This window comes from Abrus precatorius, unplaced genomic scaffold, assembly GCF_003935025.1.
Source record: "Abrus precatorius isolate BTA unplaced genomic scaffold, Abrus_2018 Scaffold3, whole genome shotgun sequence".
NCBI lineage: Eukaryota > Viridiplantae > Streptophyta > Magnoliopsida > Fabales > Fabaceae > Abrus > Abrus precatorius.
Window position 1 is genome coordinate 31645807 of NW_020874373.1, and position 19044 is coordinate 31664850.

The 19044-nt window shown below is 33.8% G+C and overlaps 3 protein-coding genes across 3 annotated transcripts; all 3 read left to right on the top strand.

Annotated features, from left to right (window-relative positions):
- The first annotated feature begins 413 nt into the window (after positions 1-413).
- LOC113861574 (TMV resistance protein N-like) lies at positions 414-4915 on the top strand. Its single transcript, XM_027494489.1, has 5 exons — positions 414-1179; positions 1413-2508; positions 2625-2900; positions 2989-4074; positions 4247-4915. Exons 1-5 carry the CDS (start codon positions 653-655, stop codon positions 4754-4756), a joined length of 3495 nt encoding a protein of 1164 aa, XP_027350290.1. The 5' UTR covers positions 414-652; the 3' UTR covers positions 4757-4915.
- Positions 4916-6816: 1901 nt separating this feature from the next.
- Positions 6817-12634, top strand: LOC113862648 (TMV resistance protein N-like). Its single transcript, XM_027495748.1, has 5 exons — positions 6817-7334; positions 8937-10023; positions 10283-10558; positions 10658-11614; positions 11851-12634. Exons 1-5 carry the CDS (start codon positions 6817-6819, stop codon positions 12259-12261), a joined length of 3249 nt encoding a protein of 1082 aa, XP_027351549.1. The 3' UTR covers positions 12262-12634.
- A 1152-nt stretch (positions 12635-13786) lies between these two features.
- On the top strand, positions 13787-18780 carry LOC113862995 (TMV resistance protein N-like). Its single transcript, XM_027496350.1, has 5 exons — positions 13787-14453; positions 14861-15956; positions 16110-16382; positions 16473-17525; positions 17899-18780. Exons 1-5 carry the CDS (start codon positions 13951-13953, stop codon positions 18373-18375), a joined length of 3402 nt encoding a protein of 1133 aa, XP_027352151.1. The 5' UTR covers positions 13787-13950; the 3' UTR covers positions 18376-18780.
- The last annotated feature ends 264 nt before the right edge of the window (positions 18781-19044 follow it).

The window sequence follows — 19044 nt, forward strand, 5'->3', positions numbered from 1 at the left end:
TAAATAAAATGATGAATTACAATTTTATGAGAAGCATTAATTTTAAAAAAGATATATTTTTTAAAATTAAATATTTATTTAAAATTTATTATATGAGCATTATTTCACATTATAGATGTGATACAAAATACTATTTTTTTAGTCATTATTTGATGACTTTTCGGTTAACAATAAAAGTTATTTTAAAAAAACTACAACTATCTTTAAAAAAAATTAAAAAAATTATTTGTTCTTACTATTTAGTTATTTGAGCTAATAATTTTTTAAAAAAAATTGTTATAACATGAAAAATGGGAAGAGAATAAAGGAGTATTAAGACAGGTGATAGGAGAGAATAAAGTTTATTGTGAGAATATTATTTAATCCAAAGCTAACTAAGCTTTTCACTCGTGCTTGCTATTTTAATTTCTTTGGGGTGCCGACCGAACGAAGTCAAAACACACCTAAGTCAGTAGGAAACCTCTGCTCACTTCTCTCTGTGTATCTCTCTTTCCACCAGTGTCTCATCGTCCACACCAGAATGCTGTGAAACGAGATTTGTGGTTTACTATTACTACCCCATATACAGCATCTCCAAACAAAACCAGAATCTTACCAGTAAAATTCTTATAATCAATCAAGTACTGCTACTAAAATTAATTAAGCTGCACACATGCAAATACAAGCTGAAGGTGAAGCCTCTTCTTCTGCATCTTCCTATAGTTCAGGGTCAGGGTCAGGGTCATGGACCTACCTATACCACGTTTTCTTGAGTTTTAGGGGAGAAGACACTCGTAAAGGATTCGCCGACCATCTCCGTGTTTCACTGCAAAGAAAAGGAATCACGTTTTTCAGGGATGACAAAGACCTTGAGAGAGGTGAAGTCATTTCACAAGAACTTTTAAAAGCGATTGAAGAGTCTATGTTTGCAATCATCATACTCTCACCAAACTACGCTTCTTCTACTTGGTGTTTAGATGAACTCCAAATGATTGTTGAGTGTAAGAATAAACAAGGCCTACAAGTCTTTCCAATCTTCTATGGTGTGGATCCCTCTAATGTGAGGCATAAAAAATATAGCTTTGAGGAAGCTTTCAAAATACATGAACTGAAATTCGGAAAAGGCAGTTACAAGGTTGAAAATTGGAGAAATGCATTAAGACAAGTTGCTGGTTATTCTGGCTGGGACTCCAACAATCAGTAAGCTCTCTCACTAATTTCTTTTTATTTAACACAAAGGATTAGTTAATTTAGGTTTTTAAAATGTAATTTGTTATCCCTTTTCTTTATGTATATAGAATAGAATATGAAACACTTTGATTATATGAATTTGCAAACATAAAATCAGACCTTATTAATTTGCAGCCAAGGCTTTATTTTTCTGTGGTTCTTGATGGGCTTAATACGAGTTTTCTTTCCTTTTGTCTATATAGGCCTGAAGCAATGCTCGTCGATGACGTTGCTCAACACATTCTTAAAAAGTTGATACCAAAACTGCCATCTTGCAATGAAAACCTTGTTGGGATTGATTCAAGGGTGGAGGAAGTGAACAGGCTCATTGGAATATGGTTGAATGATGTTCGCCTCATAGGCATATGGGGCATGGGTGGCATAGGTAAGACAACTATCGCAAGAGCAGTGTATGAAGCAATAAAAGAGAATTTCGAAATTAGTTGCTTTGTTCCCAACGTTAGAGAGGTATATGAGAAAAATGGTTTGGTTCAATTACAAAAGGATCTTCTTTCTCGTCTAAATATAAACAGTTGTGATATTCACGATTTGTATGATGGGAAAAAGACAATAAGAAACTCTTTATGCAATAGAAAGGTTCTTCTTGTTCTTGATGATGTAAGCCATCGGAGCCAATTGGAAAATTTGGCTGCAAAGAAAGATTGGTTTGGTGCAGGAAGCAGAGTAATAATCACAACAAGAGATATGCATCTGTTATTGATACATGGTGTGTACGGAACTTATGAGGTTGAAGGGTTAGTCCAAACTGATTCCCTTCATCTCTTTTCTCTCAAAGCCTTCAAACAAACTCAACCTGACCAATGTTATATGGATTTGTCCAAAGAAGTGGTCAAATATGCAAAGGGTCTTCCATTGGCACTGGAGGTGTTGGGTTCCTATCTTTATAGAAGATCCGTTGATGTTTGGCATAGTGCTTTGGAACAAATAAAAAGTCAGTCACATCCTGAAATTCTAGATACACTGAAAATAAGTTATGAGGGCTTAAATGCAATGGAGAAGAATTTATTTCTAGATATAGCATGTTTCTTCAAAGGAATGAAAAGAAATAAAGTAATAAAGATATTACAAAATAGTGGCCATTATCCCATTATAGGAATTGAAGTTTTGATTGAAAGATCCTTGGTAACTATAGAATGGTGGAGTGATAATTTGGAGATGCATGATTTGATTCAAGAAATGGGCAGGAATATTGTATTCCAAGAATCTCCAAATGATCCTGGAAAGCGCAGTAGATTGTGGTCTCGTGACGAAATTGATACTGTGTTTACAGAAAGTAAGGTAGGTGCCAAATATTTTACAGTTGTTGGATTTAGGTGTCGTACAAATAAAAAAACGTGGCATTATTATGGTAAGACAAAAACTAAATAATGTTATTGTCTTTTTGGTTTTGTAAGGGAACTGAGGTAATTCAAGGAATTGTTTTAAACTTGCTTCAACCACACGTAGCAAGCTGGAGCACTGAAGCCTTCTCCAACACAAAGCAGCTAAAATATCTCGTTTTAGATGACCTGAAACTTCAATTTGGTTTGAACTTCCTTCCTAGTTCACTAAAAGTTCTTCATTGGAGAGGATGCTCTTTGAAAACTTTGCCACTCATGGATCGGTCATATGAATTATCTGACATTAAATTGTCTCATAGCGAAATTGAACAAGTATGGCATGGAGAAAAGGTATGATCCTTTTATCAGAAGCTCCTATTATTTTTATTAGAATAACGTTGAAACCTGTTAACCTTTTCTCATTTACTAATTTGACCAGTTTCTGGAAATGCTGAAGCACTTGGATTTGAGTTTTTCCAAGAACCTAAAGCGATTGCCTGATTTTTCTGGGGTTCCAAATATTGAAACATTGGATCTTGGATTTTGCAGTAGCCTAGCCGAAGTCCATCCATCCCTTGTACACCACAAGAAACTTGTTACATTGTATTTGGATTATTGCACAAGTCTTAAAGCTCTTCCAAGTAAACTGGAGATGAGTTCCCTGAAGGAGCTACATCTCGATGGTTGCTCTGAATTCAAAATTCTTCCAGGATTTGGGGAAAGTATGAAACATTTGTTAGTGCTTTCTTTGAAGGGAACAGCTATAAGAAAACTTTCCACAACACTCGGATGTTTAGTTGGCCTTGAGGTTTTGAACTTAAAGAATTGCAAGCTTTTTGTTTCCCTTCCAGACAGCATGCAAAGATTGTGCTCCTTGAAGAAGTTGGTTCTTTCTGGTTGCTCTAAATTTAGAAATCTCCCTGAGTTTGGGGAAGGTATGAAATATCTATCGAAGCTTTATTTGGATGGAACTGGTATAAGAGAACTTCCCACATCACTTGGGTGCCTAGTTGGCCTTGTTCGTTTGGATTTATCGTATTGCAAAAAACTTGTTGGCCTACCAGATGCCATTGGTAGATTGAAGTCCCTTAAATACCTATATATCTATGAAGCCTGGAAGCTTGGTAAATTATCATTTTCTGGGAATGAGAGGCTGGGGTTTAAGAGTCAACCAACTCACATTAGACTTGGGTTTCCACCTTCTCTCTTGAATCTGCCCTCTCTGATCTCTCTACATTTATCTTATTGCAATTTGTCTGAGAAATCAATTCCACATGATATTTCTAACTTAACATCATTGAAGAAGTTGTGGATGAAGGGTAACAAGTTTGTGACTCTGCCAATAAACATTTCTAAACTTTCAAAGCTGGAACTTCTTTCATTGACTCATTGCACAATGCTTCGATGCTTGCCAGAGCTTCCCTCAAGTATAAGGGGATTGTTTGCAAGCGATTGTTATTCACTGGAAACATCCAACTTCAATTTATGCAGTCTCTTTGCATCATGTGGGCAATGTCCTCCTAAGGTATGCGTAGGGCGTCAAGTAATACACTAAACCATTCAAAATATGATACAAGACGTAATCTTTGACTTGGTATGAAATCTGGGCAATGGTTGCTTAAGAATTTTCTTTGGGTAACGTGTGTTACTGTGACATAATCTGCCTTTCTAGTTACTTACTCAAATATGTGTTGCAGGTAGCAGATTCATTTGACATGGTGATCACAAGGAGTGAAATTCCATCATGGTTTATCCATCAAGAAGATGGTGAATATGTTTCAGTCCCTCGTAATTGCCCGCTGAATGATAGGGTGGGAATTGCTTTGTGTTTCCTATTAATAAGTTATGCAGATCCATATGAGGGATTCAATTATGTAGTCAAATGCTGTTTAGGTAGCCCTTTGGGTAAATGCATCAGGGAAACACGTTTATCTCGGATGGAGTCGGGTTATGCTCACCTTTATATTCTCTTTCTAGCTGATCCTCAATCCTGGGGCCAAATTTGCCTAGGTAGTCGCTTTGGACTGTTTCAAAAAGCAAAAGATTTTACCGATGATGACAAATGTGGTCATCCAGATCTATTGGATTTGAAAGTAGTGAGCTGTGGTTCCCGTTGGTTATATAAAAAAGATATTCAAGTTTTGAACAATACCATTACCACCAAGCAATTGCAACCCAACTCAGAGATATTGGAGCTCACCACATAGTACCATCAACCTTTCCAGAGATATGTTACTTGAGCTTAGTGATACTGTTTATATGAGACCAATTCAATCTATACACTAATAAATTCTGTCTGTATGTCAATATCTTTTGTTGTGTATTTGCTTGAAATTGAAATGAACGCCTTTGTGTTATGTGTTTTTTAATGTGCTTTACAACGCATATCTTTATTAACATTAGAAACCAAAATGACTTCTTAGTGATGACTTTGGTCGCAGAAGCGGAACATTGATCAAGTTTAACTTCAATAAAATCACTAGCTATTACTAAATCTAAGGGACTAAAAATGCATATTTTCATCTAAATGTTATGAGCAAATGCCTGCAACCTCCTCTCACACTTGATCCTGATACCCAAATAGCAGTCCTTTAAAAAGAATTTATTATAAATAATTACTTATTACCTCTGTTCTTATTTATCTGCTGAAAGAAAGAAAAAAAAATTTGTTACTGTTTATCTGTTTATGTAGATGTTCAAGACAGTATTTACCTCTGTTCCTACAACCATTGTAAAAGCCTCATACCGAGTGAATAAAATCAAAGAGTTAGTATTTGAGAGGAAGCAAAAGCGAAGGCTCCGAATTGCTCAGGTTGCGTTTTTGCTTGTAAGATTCAAACTTTGGATAATCGGTTAATTCAGGTTCATTATTATACCTTCAACACTGACATTGAGATAATCTAAATCTTATGCTTCTGGGACCACTAAAATTCTTCATATCATTATTCATTTTAAAAATTTAATAACACGAAACATAACAAAGTTATCTGAGTTTTCCTTCTAGAATCGGCATATTTCTTACGCTCAGTTTTTCCATGTCAACACAACACACAGCTTTTCCATTTTCCATTTTCCATTTCCATGTACTGTTGTGACCTTTCCAACAGGTCATGTAGTCTGGGTAATATGTAAGAAAATGGAGTGACCAATTTCAACACGGATGAAGATCAATGGATTTATTTATTTTAAAAATGTCTTAAATGCTTATTTAATTATTTTATTTTATAATAAAATATATTAAATTTAACTATTAAATTATGCAATAATATTTTAGTGACCATAAAAATTATACTTTAAATAAATTAAATGTTAAAAAAAATTCAATTTTATAGTTGATATTTATTATTATTTTTTATAAAATCTACATTTTATGTTAAAATAAAAATTATAATAAAACATTTAATATTATATATATTTAATATGATATTTTAATTTGACAATTAGATTAATAAAATATTGATATTTAATATTGTAAAAATTATTAAGTAGTAACCAGATTCTTCTCTCTATATCTAGAGGGTTAGTAACTCATTTTTTAATATATATTTTTAATACATTCTATATTATTGATTAAAATTTGTTAAAAATATTAAAATTATGAGTGAAACTAATTATTTAAGAGTAATATTAGCATAATTTTATAATTCTTAATTAAATTTACAATTTTACAAACATATTTCCAAGAACACAATAAGCACCTATGTACAGTAAGTTTTTATTAAAAAAATAAGATATTACAAAATTCAATGTATTTCTAACATTAAATGTTGCAAATTTTATTATAAACTTACCATTTCCTGATTTCTTAATATGTGTCCTTAAGCACATGCTAGAAGAATAGATAAATTTAATTAAATCAATTATATAAAGTGCTGGTAAGAATATGTTGGTAATATTTCTTTATTTTAATTATCTATTTTGTTAATTTCAATCGTAAATATTAAGTTTAAGAATTTAAAAAAAAATATTTAAAAAAGAAATATTCATGACATTGAAAATATAAAAGCGTAATAAATATTTTTTTTTCATTAAGTTTATATACAGGGAGAATGCTAATATATCAGTTAAGAAATAAAAAATAAAAATTTTTATTTAAAAATATTGTTCATGTACCACTTTCATGATTTTAATGCAGGTCAACTCATATTTGAATAGAAGTTGTCTATTTCTTAATTAATGTGATGACGCCAACCGTAAACAAGACTCAATTATATATATATCCGCCAAAAGAAGCAACAGTTAACAAGGGAGACATCACATTCAGAAGATGGCATCCATGGTAAGTGAAGACTCTTCATATTCCTCTCCTTCAATAGCTACTTTGACTCCACGAACATGGAACTACGACGTGTTTATGAGCTTTAGGGGAGAAGATACTCGTAGAGGTTTCGCTGATCATCTCTATGCTTCGCTTGAAAGAAAAGGAATCAAAACATTCAAGGATGAGAAAGATCTTGAGAGAGGAGGAGTGATTTCACGTGAACTTTTGAAAGCAATTGAAGAGTCTATGTTTGCTATTATTATCCTTTCACCAAACTATGCTTTCTCCACTTGGTGTTTGGATGAGCTACAAAAGATTGTTGAGTGCTCTGATAACTTGGGTCTAGTAGTTGTGCCAATCTTCTACGGTGTAGACCCTTCAGATGTGAGGCACCAAAGAGGAAGCTTTGCAAAAGCTTTTAGAAAACACGAAGAAAATTTTCAACAAGACATCGCCAAAGTTGAAAAATGGAAGATTTCCTTAAGACGAGTCACAGGTTATTCTGGTTGGGACTCTAAGGATTGGTAAGTTCTTTTACCATTTATGTTTTTCTTTCTTAAACGTGTGTTTAATAGATGTAAACATATATAATTAAGTTGATTTTAATCCTATTTTTTAAGTACTTTTAGTATTCTTAAATTTTAAAAATTTTGAAACCGCCCGTCTTATTATGTTATGATGATGGTCACATTTAATTATATACCTTAGTTATTATTCTGAAGTTGCAAGTAGTTTAAAAACATATGGTATTATAGGATGATAGTAATATATGTTTTGATATATTATTTTTAATATAATCTTAATTATTACTTGAATTTTATCATATTAGAGATATCATGTAAATGTCATGTTAAGTAAAATCTCAATCTTAGTATAAATTAAATCAATAATTAAAAAATAGAAAAAGATAAACCGGAGAGGCTTGGAGAGGGTTCGGATCCTATTCCCACACAAACATTAACCATTAACTATGAGCAACGTCTTTTCCAAGCTTCGCACACAGTAGGGAAAACAATAATCCACGAAAGACCATGATCTTGTGCATAATAAACTAAGCTTTTAGTTAACTTCCTTTTTGTTTTTCTCTCGATTGTTGGGTAGAAACATTTCTTGGCACATGGAAGCAAGATTGTATGCGAAATGGGTTGGTACATGTTTATTTTTGTTTTTTTCCGATTAAAACCTGATAATATTATAGACAAGACCAAGACCGGAACAATTCAATTTATTGACATAAAATGCTAGTATTAACATACTGTATTAAATGATAGAAATAATAATGTATAAAATAAAATTACAGTATATTTTGTATTACATATTTTAAGATGAATAATATCATGGTATGCAACGTGATCTATTTAGTCTTGAAATGTTATTATTAATACATAGTTGTTTAAAAATATTGAATTTAAAAGAATAGAGAACATCGGATTAAGTTGAAACAACTCAAATATAACGCAATTCATCTTCAAAACATGCCGAATTAATTTTTAAAACTCAAATCCATCAAAGTTGACTTTCAATCGAACCTTGTTTGTGGGCCGAGTCCCTACTTAGTAGAAATACTTTACCAAATTTTTGGTTGTCAGTTTTAAATTTTGCTGTGATTATGTGCACATCCCTACTTATTCACAGGAAAGTTTCCTGTGGATTATGAAATTCACAGAAAGAATTATCAATGAAGTTGTTTACTGTGAACTAAATTTTGCAAGAAAATATGCAGGAAACGTATTTTCCTGCAGATATTTTATAATTTTTTGCAAGAACTTCTGCAGGAAAAAAAAAATATAATTCTAGTAGTGTTATGAGACTCACATAAATTTAACTAACAAAATATATGTTAAAATGAATTGGACTAGCAAAATATAAAATGAGAAATACGTACTGTATTTGAGGCTGACGTTATTTATTCAATAAATGATATAATATGTTTAAAATTTTCAGCTTGAGAAGGTAAATGCATTAAAATGTATTTTGAAAAATTATTATTTATAAAAAATAGTGTAAAATTAGGATAATAAAATTTGTGTAAAATGTAAATACAATAAATTAATACCCTTGGTTGAAGCGTTATTTGCCTACAGTTCTTGTTGGACTCCAAGCAATATTTTTCTTGTTCTCTACAGGTATGAGGCAGCACTTGTTGAAAGCATTACTCAAGACATACATAAAAAGCTTATTCCAAAATTGCCATCTTGTAGTACTAACCTTGTTGGAATTGCTTTAAGGGTGGAGCAAGTGAAGAGGCTCATAGGTATGGGGTTGAATGATGTCCGCTTTATTGGCATATGGGGCACAAGTGGCATAGGTAAGACAACAATTGCTAGAGTAGTCTATGAAGCAATCCAAGGTGATTTTGAAGTTACTTGCTTCCTTGCCAATGTTAGAGAGCTATGTGAGGCAAATGGTTTGGTTCACATTCAAAATGAACTTGCTTCTCATCTAAATTTAAGTACTAGTGACTTTTGTAACGTGTATGATGGGAAGAAGGCACTAAGAGACTCCTTATGCAACAAAGAGGCTCTTCTTGTTCTTGATGATGTAAGTGATGTAAGTCAATTAGAGTGTTTGGCTGGAAATCTAGATTGGTTTGGTCCAGGAAGTAGAATAATAATCACAACTAGAGATATGCATCTACTAAGGATACATGAAGTACACAACACTTATAAAGTTGGATGCTTAGTCCAAAATGAAGCCCTTCACCTCTTTTCCATGAAGGCCTTTAAACAAGGTCAACCTGAAGAAAGGTATTTGGATTTGTCCAAAGAAGTGGTTAAATATACTGGAGGTCTTCCATTGGCACTTGAGGTATTGGGTTCCTATCTATATGGAAGAACCATTGATTTTTGGGATGATGCCTTAAAACATATAAGAAGTTATCCCTACCTCAAAATTGAAGATACACTAAAAATAAGTTATGAGGGTTTGAATCCCCCAGAGAAAAATTTGTTTCTAGATATTGCTTGTTTTTTCAAAGGAATGAATAGAAGTATATTAGAACATTGCGGTCATTGTCCTAATAGAGAAAATATTGATGTTTTGATTGAAAAATCTTTTGTAACTATAGAAAAGGGGAGTGATAAGTTGGAGATGCACGATTTGCTTCAAGAACTCGGCAAGAATATCGTATTTCAAGAATCTCCAAATGATCCTGGCAAACGTAGCAGGTTGTGGTCTCAAAGGGACATTGATCATGTGTTTACACAAAATAAGGTAAGTCCTAGGACTTGTTTGTTGTAAAGTTGAGTAGAATTAATTGAGAAAATTAATGTTAAACTATTGAATGTGACAGAGATATGCGCTAAAATTAATCTTGGATATAAATTTTTGTCATAACTTCTTAAAAATGTGGGGTGTTTGATGTTAGATGAAAAATGTGGTATTCTTGCATTAAGATGCATTGAAAACTGAATAATGAATGTAGTACTTCGTTCTATAAGGTTATGTTATTTGTCATTCTGGTTTTCTATAGGGAACTGAAGCTACTCAAGGTATAAAATTAAACTTAATTGAACCACATGAAGCGCGGTGGAGCACTAAAGCCTTCACAAAGACAAGTCAACTAAAATTTCTTAATTTAGATGATTTGCAACTTCCTCTGGGCCTGAATTGCCTTCCTAGTTCACTCGAAGTTCTTGAATGGAGAGGATGTTCTTTGAAAACTCTGCCACTTACTGATGAAAAGTATGAATTTTTTAACATTAAATTGTCATATTCCAAAATAGTAAAACTTTGGCATGGAAATAAGGTAAAACCGTAAGACCCTTTCATCAAGAGCTCTGTTGAATTTTGTCACAACAAACATAAAATCTATAGTAACCATTTTCTATCTTTCTATTTTGAACAGCTAATGGAAAAGCTAAAGCATATGGATTTGAGATTTTCCAAGAATCTGAAGCTGCTATCTAATTTTTCTGGGGCTCCAAATCTTGAAACTTTGGATCTTGAAGGCTGTACAAACCTTAGTAAGGTTCATCCATCCCTAATACAACACAAGAAACTTGTTCTACTGAATTTAAAAGACTGCAAAAGTCTCAAATTTCTTCCAGGTGAATTGGAGATGAGTTCCTTGAAGGAGTTAGTTCTAACTGGTTGCTCAAAATTTGAACTTCTTCCAAATGTGGGGAAATGTATGAAAGTTCTATCAAAGCTTTCTTTAGCCGGAACAGCTATAAGAAAATTACCCATATCACTTGGATTTCTAATTGGCCTTGATGTTTTGAACTTAAAGGATTGCAAAAAACTTGTTTGCCTTCCGGTTACCATTCGGGAACTGAAATGCCTCAAAGTCTTGGATATTTCTGGATGCTCAAAGCTCTACAAATTTCCAAAGGGTTTAGGGGAAATGAATTGCTTGAATGAACTTTTAGCTAGTGGGATAGTTATTAAAGTTAATGAATCATCATTTTCAATGAATTCTTGTTATCTTCAACGGCTATTTGATAGTAAACCCATTCCCATTGGGCTCAGATTTCCACCTTCTATCTTGAATCTACCATCATTAAGTGTTGTGGATTTAAGCTACTGCAATTTGTCTGAAGAATCGATCCCACATGATTTTTGCCTCTTCTCATCATTGGTGTTTTTGGATCTAAGTGGTAATAATTTTGTTGACCCACCAAGTTGTATTCCTACACTTTCAAAGCTAGAAATTCTTAAGCTAAATCATTGTGGAAAGCTTCAAAGGTTGCCAGAACTTCCATCGAGTATAAGAGCATTGGATGCAAGCAATTGTCCTTCACTAGAAACTTCCAGATTCAATCCATCCAGTCTCTTTTCATCGCTTGCACGACATCCTCCTAAGGTCTATTCTTGGTCTCGTGTGCGTTTGCGAGTGTAGAAAATTCTTTTGTACAAAGTAGTACACCAGCTAATTGACACATATTATGTGACAAAGAAATTATGTGCAACTTCATGTCCCCATTAGGTGTATTACTTTGAGAAAATATAAGAATTTCACTGTGCATGTGGATTAGGTTGGTTACAAGTAACATAATAACCCTTTCTAGTTACTTAAGACATTCTAATTATGTGTTACAGGAATTGCTTGTTAGCCGTGCAAGATTTGATATGGTGATCCCAGGGTGTGAAATTCCATCATGGGTTGTGCATCAAGAAAATGGTAGATATGTTTCAGTCCCTCGTGATGAATGTGCAGGAATTACTTTGTGCTTCCTATTAGTAAGTTATGCGGATCCATCTGAGGAGTGCAGTTATTTAGTTGAATGTTCATTGACTGCTTGCACTGCTAAGAAATACAGTGTATACATCAGTGAGAGGAAATTACCTCCTATGGATCTTCCTCACCTTTATATTATCTTTTTGACCCATGATCAATTCAGTGACCAAATTCTCCAAGACCATCGCTTTGGACTCACTAATGTTTCCAGTCTATCAAAGCAAATGGATTTGAACATAGTGAGATGTGGGGCCTGTTTGGTAGATAAGTAGTACTTTTAAGATGGGACAAACTAGATTAGCAAAAAAAGAATGAAGCAACGACTATGTGCAATAAAAGTTATATTAATATATATTTGGATATGATGAGGAATATGTTGGACAAGTTGAAAGATGAAGACAGAAACTTGTGTACAAGAAACTTTGGCACTCGTTTGGGTGGTCAACTGGTAAACTTCCAAAGTATATGGCTCTTAAGATTGTACGATGCATGTAACTTAGCCTTTGAAATTTTAAAAATTTTCCGTTAGTCTCCCGATTATTGACTGCTAAGTTCTTTCTAATTGTACTCTTTCGCTTCTTTTAATTGAACTACCCTCCATCTAATGTACTCTTTTATACAAATCTTCTCCACAAATGCTCAAATCAATTAAAGAGAGATTCTACCATCTATTCATTTCTATTCTTAACTTGTCTATCATGTTCAGTCATCTGATGCGATATTCTCATCTTTATTACATGGAGTTTATTCTCTTGTAAGTTTTTTACAGTCTTAACAGTGAGTTCCACACAACATCGTAGGTTTCATAATTGTACAATCAAATTTTTATTTGAGCTTGGGATTTTGTTTTTAAAGCTAACTCTTGGTGCAGTCCAATGATTTTAAGAAAATTAATTATTGTGACTATTTTTGTATTCTCTCCTTAGTCACGATCCCTTCAAACGAATTTCTTTCTTTTCTGGGACCTTCTACAAAATATATATTGGCATCTGATCATAAACTTTTTTCCTTCGAAGTTAATGAGGACCAAATGAATATCTTTTTAATTCCTTCTATATATCTATTAAATATTGCAAAAAATATATTACTTTCATGGTTAAACGCCTCGACATAAGTACAAAATGATTTTTAATAACATGAGTCTCTTGTCTTAATTTCCTATCATTCAACCTTTCTCGTAACTTTGTAATTATTGAAAATTACAAAAATATTAAAGGGAATCAACAAATTAAGAATGAGACCCGTTAAAATTTTATGCTTCGAACAAATTTTAGCCAGTGTGTTAGTAGCACTTATCTTTTTTCTTTACTTTATTCCCCTAAAGAAAAAGGCACAACGTTCTCCGTCAAAAAGAAAAAATAGAAAATGATGATTGAAAGCAACTAAAGTAGCTGGCACCGAATTTCCCTCCATACAAGTACCTTCCACTCTCCTTCCATAAAGACCATATGGTTATATTTACACACACTTGCATACTTTTCTTTTTGAATTTTAGTTAGGTAAATTTAATAAACTTCTGTAAAAGTTTTTTTAAGAGAATTACTATAAAAATAATAAAATTCTTCTCGCCAGTCAAAAATAACTTCTCTTCAAATTTTAAAAGAATTAAATGAGAAAACTTTTTAAAAAAATAAAAAAGCATATGTTATTTTTAACTTCAAGAAATTTTATTATTTCTTATATGTGTATATATATATTTTCTACAATTACTTCCATACAAATTTACTCAAATAGCGCCTTGATGACTCTTCACTCTACCTGTACTAACTTCCACACTCTTTCCTACCTGCTTCTGCTAAGACAACATTTTGTATTGAGAGTTTCTTGGAAAAGTCTACACCTCACTATCTTATAATAAGCTTAAACATAACTGGTAGCAACACCACAAATCAAAGACCATACCACAACACAAAAACTGAAATACATGTTGTGGCTGGATATATGTATATTGCATTCACCACATGGAAGGTGCCTCTTCTTCTTCTTATAGTTCAACTTCCACCCCACCAGGGTCATGGACTTACCATGTGTTTTTGAGTTTTAGAGGAGAAGACACTCGTAAAGGATTTACTGATCATTTGTGTGCTTCACTTGAGAGAAAAGGAATCACAACATTCAGGGATGACAAAGACCTTGAGAGAGGACATGTCATTTCACAACGCCTCCTCAAAGCAATTGAACAATCTATGTTTGCAATCATAATTCTCTCACCAAACTATGCTTCTTCTACTTGGTGTTTGGATGAACTCCAAAAGATTGTAGAATGTAAGAAGAACCAGGATCTACAAGTCTTGCCAGTCTTCTATGGTGTGGACCCCTCTAATGTGAGGCATCAGAGAGAGAGCTTTGAGGAAGCTTTCAAAATGCATGAGGAGAAATTTGGACAAGACAGTGAGAAAGTTACAAAATGGAGACATGCATTAAGACAAGTTGCGGGTTACTCTGGTTGGGACTCCAAGGATCGGTATGTTGTCTCACCATTAGTCTTATTTGTTTTTTTATCTGATGATCTGATTGTTGAATTCATAGAAAGACTAATTTGATTGCAGAGAGAGAATATCTCTCACTTTATTATGGAAAAATAACTTTATTTTGATATTTATGGTATATTATCAATCGTTAATCTATTCATTTTTCAGTAGAATCTTGACTAATGCCAAGTGTCAAGCATAGTCATGAGGCAAAATCATTCGTAAATTTTCATTTAGCATCCGTAACGTTGTGTTGGTCCTTCATAGTGTCAAGGTTTGTGTTTCAGGTTTTACCTAGGATTTCCAAAATTTAAAAAAAAATGTGGTTTTAGTTTGTTTCTTTATATGCTTATGGTTGTTGGATTCAATCCAAGGCTTTGTCTTCCTTTTATCCATACAGGCACGAGGCAGCACTAGTAGAAAGCATTGCTCAACACATACATAAAAAGCTGATTCCTAAATTGCCATCTTGCACTGATAACCTTGTTGGGATTGATTCAAGAGTGGAGGAAGTGAACAAGCTCATAGGTATGGGGTTGAATGATGTTCGCTTTATAGGCATATGGGGCATGGGTGGCATAGGAAAGACAACTATTTCTAGAGCAGTCTATGAAGCCATCCAAGGTAACTTCGAAGTTAGTTGCTTCCTTGAAAACGTTAGAGAGGTATCTGAGACAAATGGTTTATTTCACATGCAAAGACAACTTCTTTCTCGTTTAAATATTAGTAGTGGTGATTTTTATGATTTATATGATGGGAAAAAGATAATATGTAACTCTTTATGCAAAAAAAAGGTTCTTCTTGTTCTTGATGATGTAAATGAAGCGAACCAATTGGAGAATTTGGCTGGTAAGCAAGATTGGTTTGGTCCTGGAAGCAGAGTAATAATCACAACTAGAGATATGCACCTGCTAATGACACATGGAGTGCATAAAATTTATGAGGTTGGAAGATTATTCCACAATGAAGCCTTGCATCTCTTTTGTTTGAAAGCCTTTAAACAAGATCAACCTGAAGAAGGGTACTTGGATTTGTCCAAAGAAGTGGTTGAATATACTAGAGGACTTCCATTGGCAATTGAGGTGTTGGGTTCCTATCTTTTTGGAAGAAATGTTGACATTTGGCACAGTGCAGTAAAAAAAATAAGGAGTGTTCCACACCCCAAAATTCAAGATAAACTGAAAATAAGTTATGAGGGTTTAGATTCCATGGAAAAGAATATTTTTCTAGATATAGCCTGTTTCTTCAAAGGAATGAGGTTAGATAAATTGATAAATATGTTAGAAAATTGCGGTTATTGTCCCCGAATTGGAATTGAAATTTTGATTGAAAGATCTTTGGTAACTCTTGATCGATTGAATAATAAATTGGGGATGCATGATTTGCTTCAAGAAATGGGCAGGAATATTGTATTTCAAGAATCTCCAAATGATCCTGGCCAACGCAGCAGGTTGTGGTCTCAAGAGGACATTGATCAAGTGTTGACAATGAACAAGGTAAGTGCCAATGATTTGCCACTTTCGTTGTTAGATAAACTAAATATGGTATTAAGATACAAACAATGATTTGCATTTGACCATCATGTTTTCTTAAGTTTATGTTTTCCTTCATTTGTTAAGGTTGTTTTATTTGTTACTCTGGTTTTGCAGGGAACTGAAGCAATAAACGGTATACTTCTGAAACTCAAACCATATAGAGCACGCTGGAGCACTGAAGCCTTCTCAAAGACAACTCAGCTAAAGTTTCTCAGTTTGTGTGGCATGCAACTTCCCCTTGGTCTCAGCTGTCTTCCTAGTTCCTTAAAAGTTCTTCACTGGAGAGGATATCCTTTAAAAACATTGCCACTAATACATGAACTCAATGAAATTGTTGACATCATATTGTCTCATAGTGAAATTGAACAACTTTGGCAAGGAATACTGGTAGGAACCTTTCATCAAGAGCTCTATTAAATTTTATCAAAATGACATTCAAAGCTGATATCTTTTTTCACCTCTTATTATTTTGAGCAGTTTATGGAAAAGCTGAAGTACCTGAATTTGACATTCTCCAAGAACCTAAAGCGGTTGCCTAATTTTTCTGGGGTTCCAAATCTTGAAAAGTTAGTTCTTAAAGGTTGTGCAAGCCTAACTGAGGTTCATCCATCCCTTGTACACCATGAGAAAGTTGTTCTAATTAATTTAGAAGACTGCAAAAGTCTTAAAGCTCTTCCAGCTAAATTGGATATGAGTTCCCTGAAGGAGCTTATTCTTTCTGGGTGTTCTGAATTTAAATGTCTTCCAGATTTTGGGGAAAGGATGGAACATCTATCAGTGCTTGCGTTAGAGGGAACAGCTATAAGAAAACTACCCTCATCACTTGGATGCCTAGTTGGCCTTGAAATTTTGAACTTGAAGGATTGCAAAAGTCTACTATGCCTTCCTGACACCATTCATGGATTGAATTCTCTCAGAATTCTGAATATTTCTGGGTGCTCAAAGCTTTGCAGAATGCCAGAGGGTTTAAAGGAAATCAAGTGTTTGGAGGAACTCTATGCCAGTGATACTGCTATTCAAGAACTACCTTCGTTCATCTTGCATTTGGATGGTCTTAAAGCATTATCATTTGCTAGGTGCAAAGGACCATTGTCCAAGTCAATGAATTGGTTTCTTCCCTTCAATTGGATGTTTGGGAATCAACCAACTCCCACTGGATTCAGATTACCACCTTCTGCCTCAAGTCTTCCCTCCTTGAAATATATTAATTTAAGTTACTGCAATCTATCTGAAGAATCAATCCCACGTGACTTTTTCCACTTATCATCACTGAAGTCCTTGGATCTAACTGGTAACAATTTTGTTAGTATACCAAGCAGCATTTCTAAACTTTCAAAGCTGAAATTTCTTACGCTAAATTGGTGCAAAAAGCTTCAATTGTTGCCTGAGCTTCCATCAAGTATAATACAATTGGATGCAAGTAATTGTGATTCATTAGAAACTTCCCAATTCAATCCATCAAAGCCATGTAGTCTCTTTGCATCACCTATAGAAACTGGCTTACCCGAAGAATTTAGGAGTTTTATTGAGGTATGTATCCTGAATTTATCAGTAAGTGTAGAGAAATTCTTGAAGTAATTTCATGGTAATTCATTAAGGTCTGTTTGAGTGAACTCGTGGAGAAGTCCTTCTAGAAGAGAAAAATAGTATAAAAATGAATGAAATTTCTCTCATAGATTAAAAATAACTTATGTCTTCAAATTTTAGAGAAGTTAAATGAATTTTTTATATTGATTTTTTCTCCTGTAAAAACATCTCAAAAAGTTTATCCAAACAAGACGTAAGTCAATCAAAACATTACATGTGACACAAAAATAGAATATGTACCATAAATTAACTTCGTAATAAAATTTAAGCCAGAATATGGAGTATATGCTAGACATAATGTCCTACATTGTTACAGGGACGTTGTCTTCCCACTGCAAGATTTGACATGCTTATCCCAGGAACCGAAATCCCATCTTGGTTTGTCCCTCAAGAATGTGTTTCCTGGGCAAAAGTACAAGCCCCTACCAATTGCCTGCTTGATGATTGGGTAGGATTTGCTCTGTGTTTCCTAATAGTAAGTTATTCTATTCCACCTGAATTGTGCAATCATGAAATTGAATGCTATTTGTTTGGACCTAAAGGTAAGATGTTGGTCAGCACTAGGAGATTACCTCCTATGGATCCATGTTATCCTCACCTTTATATTCTCTATTTGTCCATTGATCAATTCCGTGATAAAATTCTTGAAGATGATTACTGGAATGAAATTGAATTTGCATTGAAATGTTATTGCTGTGATTCATTGCAAAAAGTGAGATGTGGGAGTCGTTTGGTGTGTAAGCAAGATGTTGAAGATTGGACAAACGCAATTAGTCAAATAAATAAGAGTTGAAAATATTTGGATTTCATGGAGTTGGTCCTTCACAATAACATCATCCATTCCAGGGATGACATGGAGTTGCCAGTGACATGGTGTGACAAATGTGATCTTCACAAAGAGAGAACTTTAGAAGCAATATCAGACAAAGACAGGATCTTGTATATAAGAAAGTTTGGATTGGAATTCATCTGGGTGGCCAAATGAAGCTGGGCTTCAGGGTGGTATTTAAGATGCCACGGTGACTAGAGTTTATCTATGTTAGATTCAGTCCATGACAATCTACAACTTGGTGTGGTTTAAATTTGAAGTTTGATTTAACTATTTAAATGAGATCGTTTGCATCCATAAATTAATAAAATATGTTTGTATGGAATATTTGTTCTATATTTAGGTACAATTGAAATGAAGTCCTCTTTTATTATTTTTTGTCTCCTCTACGGCTAAAGCCGACAAAGCTCGGCCCATTTTAACCCACTAAATTATAGGGCTTGGACCTTAAATTTTGGGCCCAAATTAACCTTGGGCATTTTTTACCTGTCCCATCTAGCCTTTTCTTGAAAGGATATGGAATCAGGCCAGCCCCATGTGAGTTGAGTAGCCTATTTTGCCAGCTCTATCTGTGGCAGTTTTAATTTAATGGAAGTCTACTCGCCAGTTTAACAAGAAAAACTACGGAGAAAC